This window comes from Mauremys mutica, chromosome 2 (assembly GCF_020497125.1).
Source record: "Mauremys mutica isolate MM-2020 ecotype Southern chromosome 2, ASM2049712v1, whole genome shotgun sequence".
Lineage (NCBI taxonomy): Eukaryota > Metazoa > Chordata > Testudines > Geoemydidae > Mauremys > Mauremys mutica.
The window spans coordinates 239,664,416-239,677,154 of NC_059073.1; the positions used below are offsets into that span (position 1 = coordinate 239,664,416).

The 12,739-nt window shown below is 37.5% G+C and overlaps 1 protein-coding gene across 1 annotated transcript in view; it reads right to left on the minus strand.

Annotated features, from left to right (window-relative positions):
* The window catches only part of AHR (aryl hydrocarbon receptor), a 99,336-nt gene that overhangs the window by 22,155 nt on the left and 64,442 nt on the right, over positions 1-12,739 (minus strand). The window contains exons 4-5 of the mRNA XM_045003469.1: positions 3,571-3,660; positions 1,445-1,568 (exon numbers count right to left, since the gene is read on the minus strand). Of these exons, the coding sequence (XP_044859404.1) occupies positions 1,445-1,568; positions 3,571-3,660 (214 nt within the window). The remainder of the gene's footprint in view (positions 1-1,444; positions 1,569-3,570; positions 3,661-12,739) is intronic.

Below are 12,739 nucleotides of genomic sequence, written 5' to 3' on the forward strand. Positions count from 1 at the left end.
ATTTACCTTATTAAATATTGAAGTATGCCATCTGTCTGCAATTTAAGGCAGTTCAAGGGAAACTGTAAAATTTTAAATCAAATTTCCTTATGTAGGTAGATTGACCATAATATGGATTATTCCTTGTTTGGTGTATTCAAAGTGGAAATAATCCAATAATAAAAAGGAAGATGGGGCCTGGCCCACATATGTATAAAACTACAGTGCCAAAATGCACTTATTCAAAATGTTTTCAAGCTAATAAAGGTCTTCTGTCCTCTATGTATATAAAATGCCTTGCCCTCTTTGTCATGCAGTTTCAATCGTGAAGGTCCAAATACCATTTTCATTGCTAGAAGAAAAGCAGTACGAAAGCCTTATTAAAGCTCAATCTAAGAGTATCAATGAAGTTAGCATATATGATAATTCAAATACAACTTTTGGATGGTTTTCCAAATAATGTAAATTGTAAAAATGTTAGCACCAAAAAAAGTATCTCCAAACATGGCTTAGCAGGGGTTGGACTAGATGACCTCCTGAAATCTCTTCCAACCCTAATCTTCTATGATTCTATGAAACCACGCGGTTACCTGGATACTGACAAGTTTGGTGGCTTTACTAGGTAGTATTCAGTTAATTTGTTATTACAGGAAGCCAGCCATAAAAGACTTCTCTCCCAGTCCCTATAGGTAAGCTATATATTACAATTGCTTCTCAGTCCAAAAGATCAAATTGGCACCTACCTCATAAGGCCAATTAAGATAGTCTCTGGTTTTAAGGCTTGCGTATTCAGCTACCTCTTGTTCTTTTGCCTGCTCCTACCCAGGAGGGGGTGTACATGAGGAAGACTTCATATATGAACGGGGAATAAAAAGCCACTCTTCGACAGCCACCAATGCACTTTTCCAGTGCAAAGATGTGACAAATGCACCTCTTCAGCCATCGCAGAAGATGGGCCGAAAGTGCTGAAAAGGTATGTCACACAATTTAAATGACGTCCTGACTGAGCTAACAAATTTGATGTCAAGCTCAGTATCAGGAGAGGATGTGTAATAAATGCATAATTTCATGGAAGGGACACCACTTCATTCAAAGAGACATGATCAAGACCTTTCCTCCCTCCTGAGGGAGATGTTTAGATAAATTGATTGGTTGTTGTATGTGTTTGTATCTTCAGTTTAGGAAATAAAACTCACATTTGGGCACTTTTAGAAACATAATATCCATCCTAGGCATCACATTATTTCACCCTAATTAATGAGTAGTGACACGATGTGGAAAGCTTGGGATTTGCGCTTCAAAACAGTATTTTCCACCTGTAATTTTTCATTTAAAGTGAAACTAAAATCTTGTTTATGCAAGAGTCATGTGTTAAATGCTATAAATGGTTATCTAAAATGAGAATTTATGATTTAGAGTACAAATACATAAAAGGCAACTGTAAGCTAGTTGATTGCATTCTCACCTTGTGTTCTCTGTGCAGAATCTGTCAGTTGTGCAGGGTTTAACGCCCAATGAAGCTGACGCTGAAACTCAGGTCTGTCTTCTGTATGAATCAATTCAAATACACTCTGGTGTATAATATCAGACTATACATAAAAAGGAAAAAAAAGTTGAGAGAGTAAGACAATTCTGATGACAGTACCAAAGTCATCTTATTGACTTCAATTACATGACTGGTTGCTGAACTGGATATTACAATCCATCTCACTAGAGATACAATAATATAAGTTTGTATTTAAGAAGAACAAGTTTCATGAAATCATTTGAAAATGCTCATAAAAGAATCCAGTCGTGCTCATTAGAATTGAATTCCTTCTTGTTATAATTTGGTTTTCTTCTGACACAAGCTCAGCCTCTCAATTTATCAAGGTTTTATTTTTCATTCTTCATTGTCCATGACAGCCTAACAGAAATGTAAAAATAAGAAAACAGCTTTGCCATATACAGAAATGAGAATGACAATGTCTCTCTTTTTTTAAAAAAAAAGGAGATAAAGATGAAATGGATTTTTTTTTTTAAAGCACACTCCAGTTTATATAGGAGCAAAGTAAGTACAGTGCCAATCAGGACTTGAGCATAGTTGTTCTAGGAGACAAGGTTCCAAAGAAACTCACAAATAAAAAAGACAAGTATAAACTCTGAATGTTGGTTTTGTTTGCCTGAAATCTTTCCCTATCTAAGGTCCATTTATATCTTTAATTATTAAACTGCCTTATCATCTTCAGTAATGGTGCTTAAGAACGGGACGTGAGCCAAAAATTAAGAACTTCCTGCATCAGTGGTTGAACGAACTGAAGGAAAACTTTTTAAAGCTAAGAAAAGAATTTCAAAAGCAGGATCAGTAAATTAAGATAAATTTCTGTGCTGTAGGTTCTCTTAGAAAATATTTGCTTTCTGTGGTATCAATCATATAAACTCACAGTATCTAAATAACAAGGACATAAGGAACATAAGATGGTTTTGGCAGAAGCAACAGTTTAGCTTAACCTAATTAGTTCTTTGCTTTATCCATGTTTTATTAAAAAAAGTCAACAATTACTAGAAAAACTGCCATAAATACTAATTTTTAAATCTTAATGCAAGTTTTAAGCTTTATTTTTCATTCCATAAGAAATGCAAACTTGACATTTTGCAGTTACAATGTGCATTTCATACCTACTCTGTTTTTCCAACTTTTCTTATTTTTCAACAAAGATGTGTAACTTGAAAAAAATATATATTTTGTTTGGAGCATTTTCTTTTAAGCTAAAATTCCCAATGCCCTTATCCGTTGGTCAAGAAGATAAAAGTTAAGAGGAGATTCTATTAGGTCTAACAGCAACTACATATATCACCATCTAGCATATATATCCATCACCCAGCAAGACAGATCTGTATTAATCCCAGGTGGTGAAGAGGTTAAGTACAACTGTACCTTCTGGATATCAGTATGATCATTTTCCACTAAACAGGATTTTTTTTTTAAATATTCTGCAGCACAACATAATTTGTTTGGCTTATATATTAACTGATATCATTAAACAAAAACTCAGTTCCTTCATTTACACAGTGAGTTATTTACAAAAAAGGTACTATACTTGAAGAAAAATAAATGCAAAAGGAACTAAAAAAAATTAGTAAGCCAACCCAATACATACAGTAATTAAACTAACCTTAAAGCATATATAGTTCATTTTTTAAAGAAAAGTTTCTATTAAAATTACCTTTCTAGTGAATGATGTACCATTCTGCACCGTAAATGGTACAGCATTTCATATGATTTCAAACATTTGTTCCAGCACAGACAATTTAACTGTGAAAGTTCCCTGACTTGCTTAACACAATATTGGAAAAATATTCCTATTTTGCTTGGCGCAAGACCCCTTCTCTACTATATCAGCTAATACTAAAGTAGCATAGTACCAAATTAATCCAACTCTAAATATTTAACCGAGATTATTTTCCATGTAAATTATCGAAGACTAAATATGAGCATTGAAGCCTTAGGAAATCATTAATTAAAATCTTCTAGAAATCAACAAAAACTTGTCAGGGCGGGGGAAGAAGCAAGTAAGAGTGTGGGGAGAAAAAAAATAAAAAAGGACATACTTGCTGGAACCCCAGATAGTCCTGGATAGTTGAAGAGGCATAAAAGACTAGAGCATCTGCTGTAACAACCAGCACAAAGCCATTTAAAGCCTGGAAAGAAAAAACACCAAATTGGTTAGCTTGAAAGACAGAATTCCAGATTAAATAGCATTTCTATAAATCCCAGTGTTTCTATAAACCTACTGGCTGGTTTTGCACCTCCAGCTTTAGTTTGAACTGCAATGCATTAAAACAAAGTATCACTTTAAAAGAAATAAAAAATTTCCCTACTTACACCGTTAGACAATTAAGTCCTGATTTTACCAGTACTTTACAAAGGTATGCAATGCTGTATAATGCAATCTGAATCTTAAATTTTAAATAAAATCCTAAGTACACATTTCTGCATACTGACTTTTAAGCCATCCTTCTCCAAGCGCATAACACTACCATCTAGTTCCTATCTAGCACTTTTTATTATTGTGCAAAATAATAATGCACAGATGTGCTTTTATAAACTGAGAGGACTTAGTACTATAACAATGAACTGTAGTTAAGGATGCAAATATTTATCAAATAACTTCAGAGTGGAAAACTAATAGGCCACTCTAATTTCAAAAGAAAATAAATGCCTGAAAGCCAGGAAATTAACTTATAGTAAATTACATCTTAAAACCTCAGATATTCAAAAGTCAATAAATGCAGGATTAAGATAATCAGGTCACCTAACTCCCTCCTACCTTACACCACAAATCACAAGACAGTCATACCTCTACAAATCATGAACTGATAATGAGTCATGCACCCCAAATAGGTATATGGTAAGTGTAAATTAATTTGTAAAAGGTTAGTTGAAATACTATACTTATATTCTACATATTGAGTTTAATTTCTGATGAAACACTACTGAGGAAAAACACTACAGTAAGTCCTATTAAGTCATTTACACCAAGGATGAATTTTGTCCTTGATGTTTATTACAAAAAAAAGTCCCAATAATAGAAGAAATAAGGGAATAATGCAGGGTTAGCTCAGATTGCATAATAGATTCTCAATTTTAAGTACATAACAGATAAACATCTTTAACATTACCTTTTACTTATTTATAGGCTTATCCACACCACACTACAAGTATCATAATGAATGGGGACTTAAATACATAAAAAAACAAAAAACCACACATTATCTCAGACTTTTAACCCCAAAAGGGAAAAGCACAAAGAGACTTCATGAAGTTCACTAGTAACTTCTCTACTGCTACCAATTTTTTGTTGAAGATGTTGAGTTATTATGGTAATGAGCAGTACTATAAAACCAATATAGATCTAGTTACAACACAATTCTCCCAACCAATGTATGGTGCAAATGGAACTTTAGCAAGGCTTAGATAACCCAAACCGTTTGCACAATTAACGGATAAAATACCTCATGTGCAGTACAAAATGGAACCAAATCTATTTTACTTAACTTATAGTGCATACAAGCATTAAATGGAGAGGCAAGTAAGTCATCAAGCTCTATATGAGTAAAAAAGCATTTTGCAGATCATTTAAAATATGCAGCTGAAAACCTCTGTACTAGCAGTCGCTGCAAGTAAACAATGTTTTTAAAGAGAATTTTCCCTTCATGAAGAACTAGACAAAGTGGCACCTTATTTAAAGTCACGCAAAGAGTATTTATCTGAGTTCACAATCAATATGGTTCACAGCGATTGTTGTGACAGCAAACAGAACATTTGTGACTTGGCAGCTCATCTAAAAGGTGCTGATTTACTTTCATGGATTCCAGTCAAGATTTTAACAAAAGGCTGTCTCAAGGGACTGAACCAAGTATGTTTTGCCATTTAATTACCATAGTTGCATTTAGAGTTAGACTTTGACAATGTGTTCAAATAAGCACATTTAAAAATCTTGTTTAGTATGAAAAATTATTATTATTAACAACTTCTAGATCACAAAGTAAATGAATGATAAAATACTGTCATGTTTACAAACTAAAATAAGAGAACGAATCTCATTACAAAGAATTACCCACCACGCCTACACATTTGTGGTCCTCGGCACAACTGTTATTTCATAAATTCTCCCTCTTAGGGTGCAGATATTACTTCAATTTGTTCTTCCCATTACCGAGGTTTAATAAGGTCAAGTTAAATAGTCCATGAAATTACCTTTTTGAAGACTCTTTGAGCACCTTACATTTTAAAAAAAAAATTCAGAAATATCACAGTTATGGAACTGTTTAAAAACTTTTCAAAAATGAAGTGCCCTCAACCTATAAACAGGATATTACAGTTCTAGTCCTGGAAGAATAAGTGACAGTAGGAGTTAAAAAGAATACAGAGTTAAATTAATAGTATAGCCAATACAAGAGGTTTGCAGATCTCACAGCTGATTAAATGACATGCAGTAGTTATGTAAAGTGCCTGGTTTTGTTAAAAGATAATATAAATTAAAAGTGACAGTGCAAAAATGTCATTGCCTTTGTCTGGGTGCTCTTTTGATTTGATTTATACAGTACTAATACACCTAAAATAAAAAAAATGCTGTAAACTGTATAGGGATTAAATTCTGGCCCAGCAGCTAAAATTAGTTTCTGTACCTTTTCATCCAAAAGTCAAAGATTCTTTGCTTATTCTAATATGAAGAGACCATCTCTCCAGTCTGGAGCAACATATTGTACAGTGGTTCTGATGCTTAGTTCAGAGAGAAATGGCTATCCATGCCAAAAATGGGTTAATGTTAGGTAAGTGGCAACTTCAGTTTCTATAAAATATAAAATAAATCACTTTCCCAAAGCTTTTATTAGAAAAATAATACATAATGTTCTGTAACCATACAGGTGCCCTACATAAGTTTGAAATCTTCAATTTCTTGTTTGGTTTCAACAGTTTAATCATGTCGTTTATCTGTTTTTAAAAACTGGATAAAAATAAAACTCATTTCATTTTAAACCTAACCGATGGATGTCTTTAGTATAAGTAAGTCCTTTATGTATGTGTGTGTTTTGCTCCATTTAAAAAGTAAACTGGTCAGCTTAATACTTCCTTGGTATTTGTTTGCTGTATCTGCTTAGAGTTAAAACAATAATATGCCGAAGTACCTTTAATTCTGATTAGCTTTTCTAGTCATTGCGGAAATTAGTTTTCATCAATATTAATTTACAGTCATTGTTTTAGGATTTTTTCCCCTTTCATTTTTTTTTAGGGATTAATTTCAAGATGACAATATCAAAGAAACAGCGGTAAAGAAAGGAAAAATGTTGGGGTCATCATTCTTGATGTTACTTTTGAAAAAGTTGGTGAAGATAATTCCTTATTTTTTCCTTATTATAACAACCACCAGGACCCCTGGTCCTGTATAAGGACCACACTGTGCTAGGTGCTATACAAAAAACAGTACCCTTGCTATGTACCATATATACTCGTTCATAAGCCACATTTTTTTAATAAAAAAGGGAAGTGCCAGAGACGGGGGTCGGCTTATGAACGGATATAGAGAGGTGGGACGCAGGCCCTCCCCCCAACAGAGGGAGCAAGGAGAGGCAGCACAGCCAGCAGAGACAGAAGGGAAAAGGTGGGGCCAGAGTCTCTCTGCTTCTGGTAACACTGCTCTCCCCCACAGCCTCCAAAGCAGCCATGCCGCTTGGCCCCACCCCTCAGAGCAGGCTGTGGCCGCACTACCTGGCCCAGCCCGCTGGAACATGCTTCAGCTGCGCAGCCCGGTCTGGCCGCCGGAGCAGTTCCAGCCAGGTCAGAGACATCCTCCCCTGATAAGGTGGGAAGGGATGGGATGGGGAGAGCATGGGGGTCCCAGGCTAGGAGTGGGGTCATGCGGGGGGGTGGTGAAAGGGGTTACTCCCCTGACTCCCAGCTTCTCCCCCACAAAAAATTTCCCCACCAGTTGCTGTCCCGGCCTGTCAGGGTAAGCAGCTGGCGCGCCGGGACACTTTGTTTACTTAGGTTTACCTCCATGCCTGCGGACGCTCGAGGTAAACAAACCATCTCTGACTACCAGAGGCTTATCCTGATGGCTCGGGAGCCAAAGTTTGCTGATCCCTGAATTATAGGGTCAGCTTATGAACGGGTTATAAAAATTTTCCATTTTTACTTATCCATCTGGGGGGGGGGAGGGGAAGGGGTGTTTGGCTTATAAATGAACCGGCTTATGATTGTAGTTTTTCTTCAACTACCACATTATCTGGTTATATTTACTGTACCTGGTAGTCATATCAGTCACTACAGTGATGCTGTATAAGACATGATCTATTCAGTAGGAAAAAAAAATTACACCAGCAAATGAAGTGAGCCTTAATTGTACACCAATCATTAGATGAGCTCTCTAATTCTTTCAAAATTCTTTCTAGCACCTCTCTCAGAAAGTGAGGTTTTTGTAACTAGAAGATGCTGCAGGAAGATAGGCTGCAGTCATTCCCTGAGAGGAGGGAGTTGGGATGGTGGCAAACCCAGGGAGGGAGGAAGCCAGGAAAGGATCAGGGGGAAAGCAGCTAGGTACGACAGTGTTGGCCTTGGCTACTCACTGGAGAACCTCTGAGCTGGAACCCAGAGTAGATGGTGGGCCTCGGTTCCCCTACCCGCTACTGGAGATTTGGCGCTGACCAGGCAGATGACAGTGGACTGCCTGATTTATTCCGAGAAGACTTTATTACATACTTTAGAAGGGGGAACTATGCGGCTGGAAGGCCGAGTCACAAAGAAGAGTCTGTGGTTCCTGGAGTGTGTGGTCCACAGGGCGAGAGGATTACGGGAGACACACCACCAGGGGAGGGCACAAAACCTGGCCGGAGCTAATCTCCAGGGTGCCCAGGAGGAGATGACACCAGCAGTAAGTGCACCCCGTGACAGGTGGAGACGATGCAGCTGGACTTGATTTTGGTTTTGACTGAGGGCTATGGATGATATGAATAAATGAATTTCATACTTAAGAAAATATTTTACTTTTGCATTCTAATATTTATTTTAGGAATTTATCGTCACACATCAGTGACAATCTATTGCTACCTGAATAGTGATTGGAGTAGATCTATTCTCTTTTATCCAAGTACCTGAATTATTATTACCTTTGAAGGACAACTACAAACTAAATAGTGACTAGGTTATTAGGAAACAAACTGTGTAAAAGTTTGAAAGTGCAAGAGGGAGTGTTCATAATTTATCTGTATCATGTATTAAAACCTTTCTACTTTGTGAACAGATATTTAATTAGAACGTTGGGATAGTTTTATAAATGACTTTGATTTTGACTTTTTATTATATCATTATGATTCTTAGTCTTTGAAATCAAGGAGCTAAAGGAGCACTGAAAGAAGACAATGCTGTTGCAGAGAAGCTAAGTGAATTCTTTGCCTCAGTCTTCACTGCAGAGGACGTGAGGGAGAGTCCCACACTTGAACCATTCTTTTTAGATGACAAATTTGATAAACTGTCCCAGATTGAGGGGTCAATAGAAGATAATTTGGAATAAATTGATAAATAAAACAGTAATAAACCAACAGGATGAGATGGTGGTCACCCAAGAGTTCTGAAGGAACACAAATATAAAACTGCAGAACTACTAATTGCGGTATGTAATTTATCGCTGAAGTCAGCTGCTGTACCAGATGACTGGAGGATATCTAATGTAACGCCCGTTTTTTAAAAAGGCTCCAGGATCAGTCCTTTCAATTACTGGCCAGTAAGCCTAACTTCTGTACCAGGCAAATTGGTTGAAACTATAGCAAAGAACAGAATTATAGATTAACATGATATGTTGGCAAAAGAGTCAACACGGCTTTTGTAAAGGGAAATCATGGCTCACCAATCTATTAAAATTTGTTAAGTGTCAACAAGGGTGACCCCTAAACAAGGGTGACCAGTGGATATAGCGTACTTGTACTTTCAGAAACCATTGTAAAGGTCCATCACCAAAGGCTCTTAAAAAAGTAGGCAGTCATGGGATAAGAGGGAAAGACCTTCTCATGAATCAGTAACTAGTTAAAAGATAGGAAAAGGGTAGGAATAAATGATCAGTTTTCCACAATGGAAATAGGTACAAAGGGATCCCAGAAAACTGGGTGACTGGGCCAAAAAATGGCAGATGAAATTCAATGGTGATAAGTGCAAAGTAACGCACATTAGAAAACATAGCTCCAATTATACATACAAAATGATGGGGGTCTAAATTAGCTGTTACTATTCAAGAAAGATCTTGGAGAAATTTTGGATAGTTCTCTGAAAGTATCTGCTCAACGTGCAGCAACAGCAGCAGCAGACAAAAAAAAATAAATCTAACAGCGTGTTGGGAACCATTAGGAAAACATATGGTCACTATATAAATCCCTGGTACGCCCACATCTTGAATACTGGATACAGTTTTGTTCACTCAATCTCAAAAAAGATACATTAGAACTGGAAAAAGGTACCGAAAAGAGCAACAAAAATGATTAGGTGTACGGAACAGCTTCCATATGAAGACAGATTAAAAAGACTGACCAGCTTAGAAAGACACAACTAAGGGTGGATATGATAGAGGTCTACAAAATGATGAATAGTGTGGAGAAAGTGAGTAAGGAAGTACTCTTTACCCCTTAACATAATCACTCAAAATTAATTGGTGGCAGGTTTAAAACAAACATAAAGTACTTCTTCAAACAATGCACAGTCAGCCTGTGGCACTCCCTGCCAGTGTATGCTGTGAAGGCCAAAGTATGGGTTCAAAAAATAATAGATAAATTCATGGAGATTGCAGGGTCATTGATGGCTATAAACCAAGAAGGTCACGGACACAATCCCATGCTGTGTGTCCCCATAAACCTTTGACTGGATGATCGGGGATGAATCAATCACTAGATAATTGCCCCGGTTGGTTCATTCTCGCTGATGCATTTTGCATTGGTCACTGCTGGAAGATAGAATACTAGGCTATATGGGCCACTGGTCTGACCCAGTGTGGACCTCTTATGTTCTTATAAATAAAATAAAAATATCCAAATACAAAATAGTATATAAAAACCATGATTCGTACACAACACTTCCCCCTCCCTCCACCTACTCCCTGATACTAGAAGTGAATCAAAAGTTTCGGTTTTACAATGTGACCTGAACTTGTATTGCCAAATGTAGGCTTTTTCAAACAACCAGAGAAGACAGGATCTTCCAGTGAGCACATCACCTATAAACATTTTAGTCACATGAAGTACTGCCTAGAGCAGCTCAGCAGATGGTATCTTTCATTACACGACTCAAGAGGGTAAGTTTTAGATAGCTAGGTCCAAGATCACAAATTGTTATAGGTTTTAACCAATACTTTGAACTACACCTGGAATTACATAGGAAGACAGTACAAGGTCCAGAAGACTGGTGCTCTGTGGTAACAGGCTGAACCAACTGAGACAAGATATTGCTTTCTATACTAAGAAGCTTTTCAGTCATTGCAAGAGTAAGACCAAGTAGCATGCAACACCGGGGTCGGATTTATACCTTGTGGTCCCCACACCATCTCTGGCGGCTGCCCCAGATCCGAGCTCCCCCCAACCCCATCTGCAGGGGCTTGGAGCTCCAGCCCCCCCCCCCCAGCCAAATATATATTGATTAAAATTATTCTGAACGGTATTGTTAAAAAAAAGCAAAACACTGTTCCTAGACTCTTGGAACACAGTTGTTCCAAAACTGATGAAATTGTAGCGCTAAAAGTTTCATATGTATTTCCAAAGAAAGACATTCTCCTGGCCCTTTCCCCATTCCTTCTAGTATTAATTCAGTTGTTCAAAGAATTTGGGAAGAAGTCCCAGGGAAATAAACAGTTCTTTCTATAAGAGCTATGTTTGATCTTTTGGTTCTTTTTTAACAGAGAATTGTAGCTGTTCTTTTTCTAACCTTTATTCAGCACTATTCTTTTGAATTAAATGTATTGCATTCCCTTCAAGAAATAATTTTGCATTTCTGCTCAACAAAAGCAAATGCTTTTTCCTGGTCAGATCTGTTCTTTATACGACTATGCTGCTTTCTGTTCATGGTTCCATAATCTTCTATATATAGGGGCAATGTTCGTCCCATTATTTTACTGGGAACGGACATTTTCATTTACCAGTTTCATGATGCAATCCTCTGGTAACATCAGTCATATGTAAATTTTCAGTAAGTGTCAATGGCTCACTACCTTTGTTATCTAATTCCGTAATATCCAATTATGTGTGTCATATGGGCCTGCTGATTTCTATATTAGTAAAATCCTTGGAAAACTAACACTTCTCAACTGGCCAATTTCTGCCTTTAGAATTAACAAATAAGGGAAGATTTTTGCATTACAGCATCTTTAATGTATTATTTGCCCTCTCCCCTCATTTCTTATGTTTGTTCCTTACTTTCTCACTCACATTTTTAGCCTGGGAACAAGATCCCCTTGCACTGGAACTGAGGAAGAGAGCTGAAGGCGGTCTTCTGAGGGCTACTTTGCAAATTATAGCATAGGAGGCATTCTGCAGGTGAAACTTCAACTTGGTGGAGTGTGCTGGGGTTGGGGGAGGTGGAGGCACAGTGCATAATGTTGCATAGATCCTTGGCAGCACAGCTGCCCATAGACAGCCAGAGACAGGCTACCATAGTTTAGACAAACTCACCAGGGTTATAAGTTACACTGGCTGCCACTTCAGCCCCTAGATCAGCCCAGAATTTGGGAGGCCAAAAGGTAGCTTTTAGCTGTCAGCTGACTGGGGCACAGGTTGAAGCCTGAGCTCTGGGACCCCATGAGCTTAAGTGAACTGATCCGGGCCAGCCATGGGGTTTTACTGCACTGCAGACATACCCTCAGAGGCACACCCACAGTGTCTTTTCTGGATTCTCCATTAACTCTTTTTCACCTCTAGAACTTAGTCTCATTGCACCAAATTACTTATAGTTCCCCATTTCTCTAAATTTGGAGGACAATCTCCTAGGGAGGTTGTGGAATCTCCAGCATTGAAGATTTTTAAGAGCAGGTTAGACAAACACCTGTCAGCAATGGTCTAGATAATACTTAGTCCTGCCATGAGTGCAGGGGACTAAACTAGATGACTTCTCAAGGTCCCTTTCAGTCTTATGATTCTATGATTATTCCCTATGTGGGCCAGTTCCTTAAAGGTACAATTAAAGCCCTGCCGTATATTGTATTCAATAACTAGCAGTGGTATCTTATGCTATTATTCACATATTCTC